This window comes from Lepidochelys olivacea, assembly GCF_965140295.1.
Source record: "Lepidochelys olivacea isolate rLepOli2 genome assembly, chromosome: 8".
Classification (NCBI taxonomy): Eukaryota; Metazoa; Chordata; order Testudines; family Cheloniidae; genus Lepidochelys; species Lepidochelys olivacea.
In genome coordinates this window covers 63,500,271-63,520,878 of record NC_140418.1, presented here as the reverse complement: position 1 = coordinate 63,520,878, position 20,608 = coordinate 63,500,271, and the positions used below count along the sequence as shown (strand labels likewise).

The window sequence follows — 20,608 nt, the reverse complement described above, 5'->3', positions numbered from 1 at the left end:
TTCAGGTAAAGTGAGCTATTACCAGCAGGAGAGCAGTGGGGGGAAACCTTTTGTAGTGATAATCAAGGTGGGCCATTTCCAGCAGTTGACAAGAACTGTCAGTTTGCAAATTAATTCCAATTCAGCAGTCTCTCGTTGGAATCTGTTTTTGAAGTTTTTTGTTGACGAATTGCCAGTTTTAGGTCTGTAATCGAGTGAGGCTTGAATTTATTACGAGAGTGTATAGATGTTTCCTTGGCACAGTTTGGAAGCAGACCATCTGCATCTTGTGCAGCTGGCTCACGGTGAAAGGGTGAGGGAGTCGGTTGGGTCCATGGGGCAGGGGCCCAATTAAAAGGTCCGGTGGGCCTGGGGTAGAGGGTGGGCGGGGCGCGCCCTCGTGCAGGACCCAGTCGAGGTAAACCCGAGCAGCGGGCGTCAAAGCGGCCTTCACCTCCTGAAGTATGCGCTGGGGAGTACGAGGTTTGGAGAGCCCCATGCACTAAGCGAGCATCAGGGGATCCAGCCAGTCTCCCCAGGCGTAGTCCAGGAGGTCTCCGACTCTTGTGAGTTCTGCCAGGACCAACCTCTGGCGCAACGAGGGGGACTCCGCCACCTGCGCGCGAAGCTGGGGGTTGTGTAGCAGGGACTCCACGAGGAGATCTGCCCCCTCGGTGGCCGACACGGACCTGGTCATTGAAAGCAGTTTCCAGGTCCGGAGGAGGTCCTGGTAGAAGACCGGCAGCCTGGAGACGTCTCAGGGAAGACCTCTCGGATGGCGATAAAGGAGCTGCCAGTCGTATCAGAGCCCTCGGAAGCGGCGCAGGAAGGCGTGCGCCAGTATGCTCCACGCTGGACTACCTGCACCGTAAAGGAGCCTCTGCAGGGCCTGAAGGCGGATGACATAGACCTGAGTGTATGTAAGCCCCAGGATGATGAGCGCCTTATTCCCTGTAGAGGGAAGAGAGGCTGCTATAGATTAATTAGAGCACCTGAAGCCAGTCACCTGATAAAACCCCCCTGCTCCAATCAGACAGTTGGAGAAGTTGAAGTAGAGTGGTTTGGTGTTGGAGCAGAGAGCAGTTTGAAGGGAAGCAGAGGAGAGTTTGGAGAAGTGCTCTGGTGGGCCAGAAGACCAAGATCCTTAGTAAAGGGAAACCTGACTTGTGCAGAGCATAGGGACTCCACAGACACAAGGGGTTGGGAGAAAGCTGGCCCAAGCAGAGAGAGGGCAGGAAGCCCCACAAGCTGAAGGGCTGGAGAGGGAAGTAGCCCAGGGGAAGGAATCGCTAGTTCAAGTGGTTTGCTGCTCTCCCTAGGGCCCCTGGGCTAGGACCTGGAGTAGAGGATGGGCCTGGGTCGCTCCCTCTCCACTCCCCTTCTCTGCGATACTAATGGGACAGTTAATACCCCAGATCAGGGGTGAGAAACCCCTGAAACAACCCCCCCCCCCAACAAGAAGAGAAAGCGTGGGATCCATGATAATACTGCCGGCAATTTGCCACAATACACATACATAATAGTGCAAATGACTGAGTCATAGCAATTGAGAAAACCAAACTAATTGGTATTCATTCAGTAAATACTTAAGTACAAGATGTGGGTTGATTTTTGCACAGTGAATACTTAACAGGCATGAAATCAAATTGCCAGTTCCTCTGGGCACAGAATACCATGCCTAATTACATTTTGTAGCCACTTTGTAAATCAGTATGATCACCGTGACATTACAAAAGGGTTAGGAAATCATATAAGGGGCATGGATATTTAAAGGTATCAATTTCATATGATTGGATACATTTTCTTGTTTTGCTTGACTTTACCATGCTAAACAAAATTCTTTTGCTCCATAATAATTTCAAGTCATTTTAATTGACTACGTTCTATTAACCTTTCCCAGTCTTGAGGCATTTATCATTATGAATGGATGGTTCACATATAATATGAACCTTAATCAATGATGGTTTATTTGTGTGAAAACAAGAGACACAGATTGAAGGCTTTTAATTAGTTTGCTTTGCAGTTTACAGAGTGGTTATATTAACAAATTAGACTGAATCCTATATTTTGCAAACTCATTATTCTGCAGTGAGAACAAGAAAGTAAATGTGAATAATTGTGTAGGGAAAGTCAAAATAAAATTGTTTGTTCTCTCCCCCACCCCCTTTTCAGATTGTGTTAATTAGATCTGGTTGTATAATGCAAAAAGAAGGATTTTGGAGCATTTGCAAAATCAATAATCGAATTGTAATCAAGACCTTGTGTGTTTGTTTTGTCCAAGTATTCTGGCACAGATAAGATCTTTTAGTCTGTACTAAGTATTGCCCTTAATTATTTTAATAATAATAATAATAAAAAGACTATTTCAGCTATTGTCATAGTATGACCTGTCAGTAGTAGTAATGCATAATATGTAGTGAAAGTATATTAAAATATAAATAAAAATGAAAATTCCCATAAACTAAAATCTGAAACAAAATTTTGAAATTCAAAGTTTTGAAATTTTCCAGGAATGTGCATTTTCTGCAAAAGTTTTGTTTTGGAATCAATGAACATTTCCCACAAGAAAAAAAAAAGTAAGTTGATTTTTTAAAATGTTTTATTTAAAAAAAATGGAATTTTTCACCAAAAAGAAATAAGTCACACCAGCTGTAGTTGACAAGGCAAGAACAACTAAATTAACTCTTTAGTAATTCACCCAAATTGAAGCCTTCAGTGTTTTGGATAGGCTCTGAAGAGATCTGCATGAGTCAAACATTTTGCAGCCAAGCAATATGGCACAAAGGTGCATATAAGGATGTAAAAAAATAAAAGTGGTCCTCCTAATAGTGGACATAATGCAATTATGGATCTCAGAATACTCAGTGTGTTATTTAAAAAAAAAAAACAAAAACAAATCACCAGGTTTTAGTAGACAAACTTTTATGATTCAAGCAAATTTCTTTAAAAAAACCAAAAAAACAAATTTTTCATAACCAAGCTTTAACAGTTTTAAAACTTGTAAAGAACAAGGTGATTGACGTACTAAGATACCTCCTTTAAATCAGTTTTCAGTCAATAGATTGTGTAAAAACATTTTTTAAACCCCATCATTTATACTTTGGAAATCATATTTGCAATTAATTTTAGTCAGATAGCTTGGAACAGTCATTTTAATTCAGTTAGGTATTTTAAAATAAATTTTAAATAGTGAGAATATATTGCACTCCCTCATATTATACCAGGCAGTGGCGGGCTACAGATAACACTGCGAGCACTTTGGAGAAGTTCCTCACAAGGTGGAAATTTATCTCTCTCCATTGAAATGAATGGAGTGATGTTGGTTTCCACCATCTGAGAATCTGACCCATTATTACAGTCCTCAGTGTTTCATTAACTTTTTTGTCTTTAATCTTTTTGAAAAGGCAACCTATAATTCTTCTCAAAGTGAAATTGAGCCATTAATCTTTTTATCATTTTCTTAACTGCAGATATAATCTTCTGTAAGCCTTGGGCCTCTCAGTACTGTATCTGTAATCAAAAAGAATCAAGCAACAATGTTTTTATAATTGAAAGGTTTTATAACTCAAGGCCAGTACATTTCTCTGTAAATATCTTATACAGAAGAGATTTGAAACAGATTTCAAATAGCAACAGATACATTTGGGAGAATGGTGATGTCAAATTTTGCAATGGCACTTTGCCTTTATTAAGTATGCTTAGTCCCTTCCCCCTCCCTGCCAAGTCTCTTTGGTTTGCTAATGTTCTCCTTTAAAGTTGAACTGCAAAGTAAAAACTAAGTTAAATACAGATTTCTGCCCTGAAATTACCAGCTTCTGGGGGTGAATTCAGCACAGAAATACATCTTTTTAAAATATCTTTTTTCCCCCATGTGTGAAAACCTCTTGGTATTTCCTGATTCACTATAGATCTCCCATAATGCACTGCTCTGAGAAATTGCAATATGGTGGTTTGTATGGGTCACAAAGACACTTCCAGGATTTAAATATACATTACTTCATTTGTGTTTATTTGTTTCATTGACAGTACCTGTCCTATAACTTTGCACACTGATCTGAATAATTAAAAATCCAAGTACAAAGAATTTATAGTTAAAAATGGTCCAGTACACAATGGCCAGATCCTCACATACACTTGAACTATTTTGGGTGCACAGGACAACATTGCAGAATGCAAGGTCAAAAAAATGGAAACTGGGTCAGGCTGCACAGGGGAAGCTGAAGACTCACTGTTCCATCCTTCATTCAAACCAGGAGGCTTTTAGCTCAAGCATTTCTTATGATCACAAAGGTTTGTAGCACTACATAGGAATAACAGAGACAGACAGATCTCAATGCACCTATTTGCATTGTGGCGGTGAACTCAAATAGTTTGGCTAAAGCTGAAAGTACAAAGAGGATTTCATAATGGGAAAAATAGTTAATAGATTTCACTGCTGCCCCTTTACCACCCGACACAGTCTGGATTAGTGGGCAATGCAACAAAGGAGTCTGCTCAATTCAGTTCTTATTTTAATTGGCAGTTCCAAATATTGGTTAGCATGTAACCATCTGTGGTTTTCATCCTTGTTTCCCTTTTCATTTCTTGCCTTCTAGGCAATTTGTCATTCCTTTAGTCTGGCATATTAAATAACTATTTTCCCCATTTAGTATAGTGTCCTCAAAGCGTTAATAACTGATGTGAGCATAATCTACAGATTACTATATATACCCCCCCAAAAAAAGTTATACAAAACTAACCACTATTCTCTGATTACCCATCAACCATCCTCCCTAGGTTAAATGAGGCCAGTATCATAGGCACTACACTGATGGGTGTCCTACAGATGTCATATAATAGATAGACAGCATCTGAGAATTAGTGTGAAGGAAAAGGTAATTTCCTCAGAAGAAGAAACTTTGTAGAGGTCCCTTGTGGGACCAGGGAGTAAATAATCTTTCCCCTCCTTAAATGGGCCATAATGTTACCAGGCCAGATCCTTACGTGAGATGGAGCAGCCCTGCTGAGGAGATGGTGGAAAAGCAACTGTGGGCTAGATCCACAACACCCAGTGGAATCAATCAGCCCACGTTAGGTGCCCAGTCTCCCTATACAATGCATTTTGGTGTAGCTATTTGGGCTCAGACTGCGGCCTGAGCTCTGGGGCCCTCTTTTGAACAGTCCACCATACATTGTCATAGTTAAAATTGCAAAAATGACACCTCATTGACATTAATGGAGCAGACCACACAGCTCCGAACTATTGCTTCAGATATCACTGTATTAATTTGCAATCAGTTCACCTTTTACGATTTGCAAGGCTAGAAACATGGTTTGTTTGTATTTTTCAGTCAAAGTTTACATCTTGAGCACAATTCTACAACCAAGGCTTGGTTCTGCACTAAATATTCTGTTGCCAGAAAAGTCAAATTATGTCCTAAATGATGCATCTGTCCTCTCGATTTGTTTCAGGAATCTATGTAAATTAATCACACTGATTCCTTACAAACACACTTGGCAAATATTTGGAAAATGAACATTGCAGCAGTTAACTGAATATATTGTTTAATTCCTATACTGAATATGTGTGTAGCTTGTTTAAGTACTTGCACACCCTCCAGAGCATTTTAAAACTCATTGCAAGAGGCAATATTGAATAATCTAAGCATATCAAATCTGTATTGAATTACTTACTGAATCTGAAGTTTGCATTCGAACTTCTAATGGCTTCCAGGATGCTTTAAACCCTCATGGCTTTTACTGCCAAAATTAGATTATATACTAATATATGCATGTCCTTTCTGAGAAGGTAACATTACCTGTTTAGTCACTCTGTACATGGATAGTATTGTCTAGTGGCTGATGCACAGGAGACATGTTTCTATTTCCTGCATTGCCACTGACTTGTCATGTGACTATAGGCCAATCTATGAATCCATGTGGTTCCCAACACACAGGATCCACACATGGAATTTGCAGGACCAGAGTCTAAATACTACAGAATTGACAGTTATGGTTCACTGTACATACAAAGCCACATATTCAGTGAAACTACACATACTTTCTTGATTGATATTGCTTATTCACTAATGTGTGTACAGATCCTTTTGTTTAGATATACCTGAGGGCAGAATTTATCCCAATGTACTTGTGCAATGCCACTAACCAGAGTTTGTTTTACCATGGCTTTACTTCTACTTTCTCAGCATGTTCAGGAAGGGTCAGTCAATTTCAGCAAATATTTATTTAGGATGTTCATTTCACCACATGGCCACTCTGCTTAACAGATCTGCAATTGCTGGAAGTCACATGATTTACTAGTAGAACTTGATCTTTCAAGTTCAGCTGTTATAAACATTAGTTATTAACAGAGCTGTCTGAAAATGTTAATAATGAAATTGGAGAATGTAGAGAAAAAACACAAAACAGCCATTCTGTAATTAACTTTTATCCAGTGCAGTTTTGCCAGTCTTCCAGAAATTAGAATGAATGTTTTCAATAAGAAATGGAAAAATCTTACAAGACTAACAAAATCTGACTGCAAAATGCCATAAAATAACTAAACTTATACATCTTTCCATGTTACAGTTGTATACATCTGTCATATCTGTTGTTACTCTAGTACAGTGGTTTTCAATCTTTTTTCATTTGCGGACTCCTAAAAAATGTTGAATGGAGATGTGGACCCCTTTGAAATCTTAGGCATAGTCAGCAGACCCCCAGGGATCCACGGATCACAGTTTGAAAACCACTGTTCTAGTAGACCCATTACAGCTGAATAATAAGATAGTTGTCCTTTGAAGAGGACAACACTGGGAATGGAGGATAGCATGATTAAGCAATCATGATGGTGCCAGACTGCTGGAAGTAGCAGGGAGTGGCCCTTGTAGTTAAAACAGAAAGATTGAATCAGCATCTGAACATTTCACCATCTGTCAATTCTGAAATTAGCCTAAGGAGATGCTATTCAATACTTGTTGGAAGTATCCTTTTTGAGGAATCCTGCTTCCTTGAGACCCTCACTTTACACTTATGCAACCCCAGTGGACTATTAAGGCCTGATCCAAAGCCTATTGAAGTCAATGGGAATCTTTCTGTTCCCTTAGGTGCCCTTTGGATTGCCCTCTGCCTCTCCCGCCCAATCAATACCATTGTATGTCTTTAGATGAGAAAAGAGGTCTGTGAAAAGAAAAGTTGCTTTGAAAAATATGGAGTTTTACACAGAGTTTCTGATGAAGCAGCACCAGAGTGTTACAGAAAAAAGATGGAAAGGCTTAATAGGAACTCATATGACTCTTAATTTTCAGTAAGAGAGACCACCAATTCCTGCATTTTTGTGGTTGGTGGAGCGAATCCTTAGTAGTTTTCAGTGCATAACACTGCAGTCACCAGGATCCTTATGGGAAGCAAACCCTTTCCTTTTCTGCTGACTAAAAACAGTTAAGGGTATAAGTTTAGTGAGTTTCTTCTTAAGATATTGCATAAAATAACACTGACTGGAGAAGAGGTAAATAATTTATTACTGGATGCCTTTTATGTTGTTAATCCCTTGTTTAAAGACCTGATCCTGAAAAGTGATCCACACAGGCTTAAACGTCTGCTACACAGGCCACCACCAGCGTTAGACTTTCTGGCCAGCAGAGCAGATCTGCTGTACTGTTCAAGTGAGGTGCAGTGGCTGTGCTCCCTTTGCACTTGCCAGGCCTCTTGGAGCTGACAGTGAAGCTCCATAGCCTTTAAGGCATAATATTAAATGGGGGAGATAATTGAAAATTGCAGTGTTTCAGAACAGAACTCTTCCAAACTTCGATTAAAGCTGGCAGTTAAAGCATACCAACACTGCAAACAAAGTATTCCTTGGGTGCCTAGTTTCCATTCCCTGGGAGGTGACTCAGCTTCTGGTGCAACTTTGGGCTCCAGGTAAATGTTAGCCAAACATCTACTGCAATTCATATGTGTATTAAACATTATTGACTCCATGAATATGCCCCGTAGTTTTCCCCATAACATGAGGGTGGTCTGCTAGTGTTCTTGCTAGTGTTCCTCTAAAGAAAGAAAAACCCCTCTTGTATACATGAAGATTTCACTGGAACATTAAAATCAATAATGCAAACATGACACGTGGTCTTGTTGGGCAATTAAATGATTAACCTGGTCTAATGTCAGTGCTCTTTGGCAGTTAATCTCTGAAGCCTTTGATCTCGGAAAATTCCCATTGGTTTCAATGGGATATTTTCATGAATGTGGACTGCAGAATGATTCTCTCCCAGGTATTTCCAATACATCCATCCTGTGGCATCTAAGGGCTAGGCTACAAAGTCTTAGTGCACAGTAAGTTGCCATGCTATACATTTACACCCTGGCATGTCATACACTAAGTGGCTGTGCAGACCCTTCTACCACACACTAAGAGTTCTGTAGTGCACTTTGACCCCTTGCCATTTCAAGCCCTGTCCCCAAGCTGGTAGTTACATTTAGGGTCAGATCCTACTCCTCAGTGAAATCAGTTAAAAAAACTCCCATTTATTTCAAAAAGAACAGCATCTGGCCCAGACTCACTAGTCAGTGCTTTGTGCAAATTTTCAGTCTAGTCAGTGGCCATGCACTTATTTATTAATAAATAGAGTATCCATATACATTTTTCTTATAGGGACAGAAAAAGTGGGGAATCATTATAAAAACAAATGCCAACATATAGATGCCTATCCTTAAGCATCCAAGAAGTTGTGGGTTCTCAGCAGCAGCATAAGGTTTATCATCAAGTTAGCTGAGACTATATTGTGTTTTATTTACTTCTAAATGGATACCTGACAATATGATGATAAAAGGTCTTCTTCACAGTTCTGTGGGTTTGTTGGTTAGCTGTTCCATGTTAAAGGTTTCCTTTCTAAGCATTTTGGGCTGGTAATTAGTGTAACACACAACATGCAGAGGGAGGGTGTCTGTCCCACTGTCTGGGAAATTCTTGCAACTGCCCACATCCAGATACATATTTAGAATGTTAAAATAAGTCTTGGGAGGAGAAAGGTTAGTGAGGAGAGGAATCTGAGGTATTCAAGATGCACAATATAGTTATCACATCTCTGCAAAATGGGTGGCATTACTATTAGCAAGACACATGGGAGCAATTAGTGTAAGACTTTTACTGATGTAGAGCTGGTTGAATTATTTCCTGTAAATAATTTGTGATGAAATATGATAGCTTTTGCTGACTTATTTGCAATTTCTTTTTCATTATTTGACCAGCTCTTGTTGTAACTCTTGGCCTCCAGTATCCTCTTCCCCATTCTTAATTTTTTAATGTAATCCTTTGCTGCATTATTTAGATTGTATATCATTCAGGGCCCCCTGAATGATTTTGTCTGCCAAGGACTATGCACTCAAAGTGGCACTGTAAAAAATAATTAATTATAAATAATGACAACATAAGTCCATCTGAAACATCTAATATAAATTGTCCTTGCTGTCATTAGCTTTTCCACCCATTCTTTTGCAACAGCATGGTTTAAATCTGATTTCCCCCTGAGGACTGTTTTACTCCTCAGCAGTTATTGATTCCTATCTCCAGGATGCTCACAAATTTTAGTGGAAGTCAGACAAAAAACTAAGCTTGACTTTTCATATTCTACTGAGCTTTTAAGTATCTTTACATGAACAGTTTAACTGCTCTGCAGGAAGATGTTTCACCAACTACAAAATTCCTTTTGGTAAGAATATTACATAAACTAGATGGAAATCTGCTACATTCTGCTTTTTATTTTTCACAAGATATTTACGTAATCTATTCCTGTACACAATGTATGGCAGAATGATATGAACAATGCAGAGTTGATGCAATAGGACAGTAGTTCTGAATTAGGCTAGTGAGCTCAAAATATAGGGTCTAGGTTTAAAAATATTGGCCCCAATTCCTAGGCTATCACAGAGGAATTCAGAGCATAACTCAGGAAAAGCATGCATGTAAAAACAGCTTTAAGCTACCTTAGCGCTCTCTTACTGGACAGGTATATGAAGCCTGTCCCAGACAGTAAACTACAGCATCCTTAAGGCTACTCTAATTTATGGCAGCTGCCAATGGCAGTCACTGTTCAGCCTCCCTTTTCCTTGACCAGTCTCCTGGTGCTGTCTGCAAAGAGAATAAATAGCGTAGAAGTCACTGTACACCATTGTGGGATCCACTGAACTGGGGTGATCGTCGCATAGAGGGCTAGTCCAAGATTTGAGCTACTATAGCTGTTTCAAAGCAAAAGACTGGTGGAACCTTAGCCGAACCAATCTTCTCTCCCTTCCCTTTTCCACCCACATTCCAACACAGACACATTCACTAAAGTCATGTGGCGGAATCAACTTGTTCCCATTTCTTCTGCTGTAGTCTGGTAAATTAGTTCTTATGTCTTAGACATCAACTCCTATGTGTATTATATTCTTTTCTTTTATACCTTTAGGCAGTTCTCCACTTTCATCTTTTTTTAATTGGGTTTCATACTAGTTCCAAGGTGTGTACTTTTTAAAAGATTGACAAGGCTGTGGCACACAAAAATAAGCACAAACAGTTCCCAGGAAGTAGATAAAAGTTCCAGTACATGAGGACATTGAACTCTCCAAAGTTCAAATGGTGTCTAAACATGACTGATCTTTCCTAATCTTTAGAGATTCAGGTGTGATTTTTAACTTTTCCTATTTGGTTGAAATTATAGTAGATGTTTAAACTGTACTTTGTTCTGTTCTTTATATCTTTGCATTCTTTTCTCTTTGGTATACATCTCTTTTATTGAGACTTTTGTCTTTGTTTTCTAATTAAAAGCTTGAGTCTCCTCTGTGAAACTGGTTTCATGCTATTTATTTCAATAGAATTTAAACTGGTAACTCCATTGAAACAGTTTACAGAAACATAAAACTACTATACAAAAGTGGGGAATCAGGTCCGACATATTTAAGTTGGAAATTTTCTGTCTAATCAGCCACTACTATTGCTCATTTTCTCAACCAATGTAAGGTATTGTGAGTTTCAATAATCCTTTGCTTCATGATTGTTCTGTTAAGATCAGTAGACCTGGCTAAGGATTTATTCATTATTGTTTGTCTTGGACCAACAAAACTGAGTATTATGATGCTGCTGTTCATTTTAATTTTTTTCAGTGGTAAAAGTTAAAAACCGTTATGAAGATGTAGTTTGATGTATTATGTTTAAAGTATAAAAGGAAGCAGAACACAGATCTGATAATCAAGCTGAAAATTATCCCTTTTTATCTTAAACAATTCTTAATAACATCATATAGAAAAAGAAATGGGACACTTTTTGGAAATATTAGTTGCATAAAGCACTCAGGTAGCAGCAAGGTATATAAGTAAGTTTTTGGAAAGCTGAGTAATTAAGCCTCTTATAAATTTCGGTATCATAGTCAGCCACTAGCTCCCACTATGCCCTCCAAGAAGTGTAGCCAGCCACAATAACCTGACTAGATAAGGACATGGCACGAGATGTATTTATTCAGATGTATTAGATGAAAAACTAAAGGATAATATTCATGGTGGAGAAATATGTAAGGAAATAGATACATTGTGTTGGCAGTTATATACCCACAAAGTCATCTATTGAAAGTAAGCTGTACTACGCTGCGAGCAACCTTTCTGTTGTAGTATCAGAGGGGTAGTCATGTTAGTCTGTATCTACAAAAACAATGAGGACTCTTTAAGTACTAACAGATTTATTTGGGCATAAGCTTTCATGGGTGGTAAACCACTTTTTCAGCTGCAAGGAGTGAAAAGTACAGATACAGGCATAGTTATACTGGCAAATGAAGAAGAGGGAGTTACTTTACAAGTGCAGAACCAGTGATAAGGCCAATTCAGTCAAGGTGGATGTGATCCACTCCCAATAATTGATGAAGAGGTGTCAATACCAAGCGAGGGAAAATTGCTTTTGTAGTGAGCCAGCCACTCCCAGTCCCTATTGAAGCCCAAACTGATGATGTTAAGTTTGCAAATGCATTGTAGCTCTGCCGTTTCTCTTTGAAGTCGTTTTTTTTGTTGAAGGCTACTTTGAAGGCTTTTGCCTTTGGTTGTGTGTATTTGTGCTACGATGTGGACAATGGCAGAGAGCTTGCAGCTAAACAGGTCCAGTTTGACCCAGACAGTCCTGAAACAAGCAAGGAAGTGAGCGCTCTGGAGTGTGAGATCCAGCTGCTGAAGAATCTCCAGCATGACCGCATTGTTGAAGGCTACTTTTAAATCTGTTGAACGTCCAGGGAGATTGAAGTGTTCTCCTACTGGCTTTTGTTACCATTCCTGATGTCTGATTTGTGTCCATTTATTCTTTTACGTAGTGTCCCCGGTTTGGCCAATGTACATGGCAGAGGGGCATTGCTGGCACATGATGGAATATCACATTAGTAGATGTGCAGGTGAATGAGCCCCCTGATGTGGTTGAGTCCTCTGATGGTGTCACTAGAGTAGATATGGGGACAGAGAAGGCAATGGGGTTTGTTACAGGGATTGGTTCCTGGGTTAGTGTTTCTGTGGTGTGCTGTGCAGTTGCTGGTGAATATTTGCTTCAGGTTGGGTGGCTGTCTGTAAGCAAGGACTGGCCTGCCTCCCAAGATCTGAGAGTGAGGGATCATTTTTCAGGATAGGTTGTAGATCGTTGATGATGTGCTGGAGAGGTTTTAGCTGGGGGCTGTCCATGATGGCCAGTGGTGTTCTGTTATTTTCCTTGTTGGGCCTGTCTTGTAGTAGGTGATTTCTGGGTACCCATCTCGCTCTCTCAATCTATTTCCTCACTTCCCCAGGTGGGTATTGTAGTTTTAAAAATGCTTGATAAAGATCCTGTAGGTGTTTGTCTTTGTCTGAGGGATTGGAGCAAATGCGGTTGTATTTTAGGGCTTGGCTGTAGACAATGGATCGTGTGATGTTTCCTGAATGGAAGCTGGAGGCATGTAGGTAAGAATAGTGGTCAGTAGGTTTCCGGTATAGGGTGGTGTTTGTGACCATCACTTATTTGCACTGTAGGGTCCAGGAAGTGGATCTCTTGTGTGGACTGGTCCAGGCTGAGGTTGATGGTGGGGGGAAACTGTTGAAATCCAGGTGGAATTCTTCAAGGGCCTCCTTCCCGTTGGTCCATATGATGAATATGTCATCAATGTAGTGCAAGTAGAGGAGGGGCGCTAGGGGACGAGAGCTGAGGAAGCATTCCTCTAAGTCAACCATAAAAATGTTGGCATACTGTGGGGCCATGTGGATACCCATAGCAGTACCGCTGACTTGAAGGTATAGTTGTCCCCAAATCTGAAATGGTTGTGGATGAGGACAAAGTTATAAAGTTCAGCCACCAGTTGTGCCGTGGCCTCATCAGGGATACTGTCCTGACAGCTTGTAGTTCATCCTTGTGTGGAATATTGCTGTAAAGAGCTTCTACATCTATGGTGGCCAGGATGGTGTTTTCAGGAAGGTCACCAATGCATTGTAGTTTCCTCAGGAAGTCGGTGGTATCTCGAAGATAGCAAGGAGTGCTGGTAACTTTGTAGGAGCTGGTAGCTTTGTAGGAGTGCTGAGCTTTGTAACTTTGTACTCACCCACATCTTCATCATATGCACCCACAGGAAGGAGGCCCTTTCTGCTGCCACGCTGGATTTCTTCTTAATGTTGCCTGTCAGCAGAGCTCTCCCTTGAAATCCCCCAACAAAATCCTACACAAAAAGTACAAAGAAACCAGTTTCCACCCTCTTTAGGATTAACCTTTGATGCTTAAGTTCCCCTGCTTGCTCTCCACTGACACCTACCAGGGCTCTCTCCCTAGAAGTCCCAATCCTGCTCTTTTATCAGGGTTTATCATCAGAGTTTGTTCTACCCCACGAGCTTCTCCTTGTCTCTCCTGACAGACTTCCCTACTCAGAAGAGGATACAAGGGCCTACTTTCCCCTGGACTTCCTCCTTGATCCTCCAAGTCACTCCATTTGCTAGTGCCAACAGAGGGACAGGAGAGTTCTTTCCCTTTCTCCTTACAGTCTCCTTCTGCTCCCAGTTTCCTGGCTTTATCATCATCACCAGCCAGCTTCTCCTCAGCTAGGTGTCACCCTTAACTGACCCTGGCCCAGCCTCCGGGGTGACTAGGAGGGTTAATTTGCCCCTCCCATTAACTCTTTCAGAACCAGAATGGCATATATAGCTCACTACAGTGGAGCTGCAACACAGCCCATCAACAAACATTCATTCCAGCCTATGGGCTGGAGTAGAACTATAGCTCTAGTATACCTCTACATAGTAAGTTTTGGGCCACTAGGTCTGTATAAGTGCTAATCACACAGCCTTTCTGATGCTTCACTCTCTGAGGCCAAGGTCAAGCCCCACTATCAGGCTTAAAAAATGCACAAGCTGTTGTGTAGGATCTCAGCACCTGGTGAACTTCATTCAATGGCAGCAAAGCCTTGGAGTGGCCAATGCTAAAAGCAAAGAGCTTGAAATCATCACACTGCGGATGCCAAGGCATATGGAAAGTAAGGGAGCAATGATTTTAACATTATAATAGCCCATATTTCTGTGAATGGATCTCTCTGTGTATACTCCAGTATTTAAAAATAACACTAAAAACGGAGCCTGACCCAAATAGACTGAAAAACAGAGTCTAGGATTAAAACTTATAATTGATCTAAGGTAGGAATGTTAACTGTCCATCTTCACTGGAATGGCATTTCCACAGTCCCCTTTATTAAATTTTCAGAACCAATTACAAAGACAGAAAAGTACTTCTTCAAGAATTCTTTTCTATCGCTAAAACTTAAAAGGGACAAACTAATGAGAGTGTGGAGGAAAGATCTGAACTACCACCTCAGTGGAAAAAAAATGGAACAAAGTGTGTAGGAATACAAATTCAGCCAATGACTGAAGGTTGAAACTTATCCAACAAAAAATCATCTTCAGAACATTTTGGGATGTGTGAAAACTACAAATGCTAGAACAGTGAAGAGGAAACTGGGGATCTCATCCATATGTTATGGAAATGTGACTGCCCACTAGTAAATTATTTCTGGAGAAAAGAAGAACTGCTAACACTATTATAAACACAGGGCCTGCCTAATGATTAAAGGTTTGGTTTTTTTCATCTGGGAATTCTTAATGGTCAGTTGTGGCCAATTAGATACCCTATGTCAAGAAATCATCTTTGATATACAGTAGAATTATGACTGAGAAATATGGAATTATTTAGAAATTACCTTTAAAACAGAAAGACAGTCAACAGCCTCCTAGGAGGATGCGACCACTAATATGCAAGCTCAGAGATGCACTGTACAGCAGGTGCAGTTAAAGAGCTTCACTGGTTAAAGGATTCTGCTAAATTCACAGATAATCCCTATCCTTGAACTTGCAAAGCTCATCGTAATCGGTAGAAATCTTTCAGACATTTTAAAGGCACCCAAATCAATATGAAAGTAAACTGAGAAACAAACAAACCCTAAGGACCAGGTTCAGCCACTCTTACTTACAGTTAATAGAACCCTATTCCACATGTAGCCCTATTGAGTTCAGTTGGACCACTCAGTCAGGTACTGTTCAGCATGAGTCAGGGAAGTAGAATCTGGCTTTAAATTTTGTATCTATAGATACATTTTATAAAGGTAAGATGTGCCCCCATTTATTTATTCTTATAATACAAGAGCAAGGGGATACTGAATTAAATTGAAAGGCAACAAATTTAAAACTGATATTTTTAAAAACACAATGCATAATTAACTTGCAGAACTCATTGCCCCAAGACATAATTGAAGCCCAAAGCTTAGTACTAGGATTCAAGATAGGTTTAGATGATGTACATGCCAAAACTCCAGCATTTTAACTCCATCCCTGAGGAGGGAGGGAGGATCCATGAGAGCAAGAACAAGTGAAATGGAATGGGGAAGAGGAGGGGTTTGGAAAACGGGGAAGGGACAGAATTAGTGGGAACATAAGGAAATGCAATCAGAGGGAAAGGGAAAAGAGGAGGAATGGAGAAAGAGGAAGAATCCAAGACAAGGAGATAAGTTTGAAACACTGTTTTAAGTATTGAACAGAAAGTTTAGGAGGAAACTATATTTCAACAGAATGATGACATTGTTGGGAGGCATTACAAATCTCAAGCCCCACCATGCAAGGGAGGGGAAGACAACACACATCTAAATGGAAGTGCTAGGGACGTCCTTAATGTCTGAAATACCATGTAATTGGGGAGAGCTGTATCTGTTTAACTGAGGGGTGAACTGAGCCTCTAGCACAGATTTGACAATTGCCATGTTGGCATTTAATTTGCGGGTGTAGTTAGCACTGAAAACTGAAGTATGCCAGTTGCTCACCAAGAAATCAGGGAACAGCCTTTAAGCTGTTAGAGCTGAGATCCCATGTTTTGGAGTCAATTTATACCAAAAACAGACCATGTTTTCTCCATGCAGCATCCAATTAGCATGAGATATTGTTAGGCTACAAAAGATAATGTCACAAGCTATCCTGATCTGTACCTATTAGCTAACTAACCCCACCCGCTCCCAAAAAAATGTAGTATTCAACATTTCCACTAGCTTATATTAGTAGCTCTTGCTACCCAAAGTGGTATAATCCAAGATAAAGAATGTCAAATGTAATAAAATTATATACAGGTTCTTGGTCACTAATTGTTTCTGCAAAAACAAAAAAGATAGTTTTAAAAAGCTCTGAAGATTGCAATGGTGCAGCTATATGCTATTTATTTTGGTCTGGTATGAGAAGGAAAAATTATCAGTACATCCTGTTATCTATAACACAACTATCTTTTTGCTGCCAACCACTAATCAAAACTTAACACCACTAGCACTATCATTTTATCCTTATTCCAAGATGACAGAACTTTATTATGAATAAATTACATTTAAATAACATTTTTAAAAAAACTCACTTTTGCTTTGAACCTGAACATTTTCTCTTCTTTGCTCAGTAATATATGCATTTGCAGAAAATAATTCTCCATGCTAGTAAGATTCATAACACTTTGGATTTATTCTGGGTACTAGTTTTATTTTTCATTTCTTTATTCATTCTTTTTTATGTAGTATTTGCGGAATTCAGCATCTGGAGCGAGCAGGAAACAAGTTGACTCTCTTTGACTCCCTTTATTTCTGCATAGTGACATTTTCCACTGTGGGGTTTGGGGATGTTACACCCAAGATCTGGCCTTCAAAACTGCTGGTTGTCATTATGATCTGTGTTGCCCTTGTGGTGTTGCCCATACAGGTAAACTCTGATTGTTTTCCATTTGGAAGAGTTGGCAAAGTTTTGGGGGAAAGAGTATATTATCTTGAAATATATCTTGCAACTGTCTTTACTGTGTATATATAATATAAAAAAAAAGTACACCATCATGTATGCTTCTTCATTTTATGCACAGAGTTGGAGCTTTCTTATTTGTCTTCCTGTTTGTAAAATAAATGTGTATATAGTTTATATATGCTAAAATGATAGAGGCTAACAAGTTTTCAAATCCTTGTAGAAGCTGTTGGCTCCAATCATACACCAAAGAACATACAGACACCATGTGTTGTCCAAATTTATCATCATGCAGGGATTTACTTTATTGTGAACTTAAATAATAGCAGCAAAATCAATCAGCAGCCAAAGCTTTCTCCAGACACTTAGCTCTTCCTAGTATTTCTCCCTAGTTCTTTCTGCTTCAGAGTGACACCTCAACCCCTCTTGTACGACTAGGTCAGAACTAATTGGACACGACAGATTTGATTTGTGACTCAGGCAAAAAGTCGTCTTGTCCTTATATATCTATGCAAGGTTCAAGCACCTTACATCAGGCTGACTGAACAGAAGAGCTCTACGCTCTCATGCGGTAACTCAGAATCTTCCTTTTTTTTTTTTTAACACCAAGTTAATATACTATCAGCTACATTTTAGTGGGCATGCAGTGAGAGAAGGGTTTTGTGTACTGGTCTGAGCACAGGACTGGGGGCAAGCTCTTATCATGGCTCCAACTGAAACACTTAACATCCCTGCCTCAGTAGAATGTGGATGAGAAAACACTCTGCCTCATTGGGTTGTTGTGAACATTAGCTAGCTTGTAAGGAGCTTAAAAGGTGAAATGGCATATGCAAGGTGTATTAGTGGTACTAATTGTATATAAAACATTTGGACATTAGTTCATTGAATTAATGCTTTTATGTATTTAATTATTCCAGATACATTGCATATCATATTGATCCCTAGATTTCCCTTTATTAGGATCACAAAGCAGAATTTATTGTGAACCAGGAGATGCTGATTAAGGTGTAGAGGGAAAAGTGCCACTTATTGAAGTCCACTTCAACATCTGTCGTAGTCAATACCAAAAAATACTCAGTAGTTCTCCAGGAGCAGCAGGGACAGAACATGATGTTTCTATTAGCCATATGTTTAAGTGATGCCAATATTTAAGGTGCAGATCAGACAGTAAGAGATAATATGCAGACATCATTGTATTAAGTGTTGCCATCTTTAGATTTTTTTAAATCTCTGGGGAGAAACCGAGGCATTGTTCCATCTACAGAAGTAATACGTTGGTGTTTTTCTTACACTCCCATTTCCTGGAGTCATGTAAATTACAGATGAACCCTAAAGGCTCAAATACCAGAAAAAAATACATTTAAAAATAATCTCATGAGTTAACTCAAGTTTATGATTTTTGAATGCTTGAGAGTGGCCATATTGATGTATTATTGTGCTATCCCATCTGCTTGGTTGTAAATTGCTGCTCTTGAAAAGAAAAGATAAAGGGTGGGGGTTCTAAGTGTGTCTTTAATTGAGTGGATGGACTAAAGCATAAAATATAATTAACTCATACTGATAAAGATGCTTATATTGCACAGCTGCTTATATGTATTTATTCACTCTTGACAATATATTGCAGTTTGAACAGCTGGCTTATTTGTGGATGGAGAGACAGAAGTCTGGGGGTAACTACAGTCGACACAGAGCTCAGACAGAGAAACATGTGGTACTGTGCGTCAGCTCCCTGAAGATTGACTTGCTTATGGATTTCTTAAATGAGTTCTATGCTCATCCCAGACTGCAGGTATATTTACAATACAAGAGTAAAATAAGAAGAAATTCAGTTAGACATTGTCTGCAAGCAGCCAATCTTCAGAAATGGTCTGTAATTTGTGTGTCTGAATTAAAGAATGACTGACTGACTGAAGGAAGTATAATTGCAAGAAGTAGCTTAGATCAAGTACTGGATGCATTCATTTTAAATGGATCTAAATTGGATCAAACAGATAGAAATATACTTGTCACACACAGAGTCTAATTACTTTGATTTATACCAGTTATCTTACAGCCAACTAATTTGGTGAAAATTCCCTTTGATTAACCCAATATGATGTATAAAAAGAAAAGAAAAATTGGTCATTTCATGTTTTTCTGCTGTTCTGGGGCCTCATCCACTGAACTCAAAGAGCATTTTTAAACTTAACAATTATGATTGCTGCAGTTAAGACAGAACTGGATACAGTGCAATGGACACAGCCTGAAAGTCAACATTGCTCACAAGTGAGGAGTTTCTCAACATAAGCATTAAGAGAATTAGGGAATACAGATAAATGTCTTTTTCATATGGCTGACTATATCCTAATCTGCTCTGTGAACGTTTATTACATCTGAAGGAGAGCCCTGTGTAAGCTCGAAAGCTTGTCTTTCTCACCAACAGAAGTTGGTCCAAAAAAAGATACTACCTCACCCACTTTATCTCTTTAAATCTTCACAATAATTTCTGGGTAAAATGTATTAGAATTTTGGTTCCCTTATGACAAATTGTTAAAAATATATTTTGTGAGTTTTAGTATGGACTACTTCTATTTACTAAAAATACATTGCTACCTTTTGCTAAAGCACATATGGCGCTCTACATCATTAATTAATGGGCAAAATAAAATGTAACCTTTTCAACTTAAAAGCCTGATAGCACCATTCAACAATAACAGAACAAGAAAAAAAATCCAAACTGTGATCTAAATTCACAGGCTAATTAAGAACAAAATGGCCATACTGGGTCAAACCAAAGGTCTGTCTAACCCAATATCCTGTCTTCTGACAGTTGTCCGTGCCAGATACTTCAGAAGAAGCAAAGAGAACAGCAATTTATCAAGTGATTCATCCCCAGTCGTTCAGTCTGAGCTTCCAGCAGTCAGAGGTTTGGGAAGACTCAGAGCATGGATTGTATACCTGACCATTTTGGCTAATAGCCACTGATGGACCTGTTCTTCCATGTTATATTTTTGGCCTTCACAACATCCCCTGGCAATGAGTTCCACAGTTGACTGTGCATTCTGTGAAGTACTTCCTTATGTTTGTTTTAGACCTGCTTGTAGCAAAGTGCAGCAGGGCCCCCCTTGGCTCCTTCCTGTGCTAGGTCCATAACGTCACACTGAGACCCTGGGGTTAATAATCACTGATGCCGTTTATTCACAGGCTTGTTCCCACCACCTTTTTTCACTATGTATTGTTGGTCCCTCACTATCGGAAGGAAGGAAGGAAGGAAGGAAGGAAGGACTACCTCCCTGCTTCCACTCCTGCCTTTTTCCTTTCTTTCTGTGCCCCCTTTGGCTTCCTTCCCCTGCAGCTTTTATACAGCCCCAGGCTAATTAGGTGATAGCTGTCTCTGCTTTCCCAA

General features: G+C 39.6%; 1 protein-coding gene across 5 annotated transcripts in view; it reads left to right on the top strand.

Annotated features, from left to right (window-relative positions):
• The window catches only part of KCNT2 (potassium sodium-activated channel subfamily T member 2), a 286,784-nt gene that overhangs the window by 125,718 nt on the left and 140,458 nt on the right, over nt 1–20,608 (top strand). For all 5 annotated transcript variants that reach the window (XM_084637878.1, XM_084637876.1, XM_084637877.1 and 2 more), the window contains exons 10-11: nt 17,010–17,190; nt 18,848–19,012. In XM_084637878.1, coding sequence (XP_084494004.1) covers nt 17,010–17,190; nt 18,848–19,012 — 346 coding nt within the window. The remainder of the gene's footprint in view (nt 1–17,009; nt 17,191–18,847; nt 19,013–20,608) is intronic.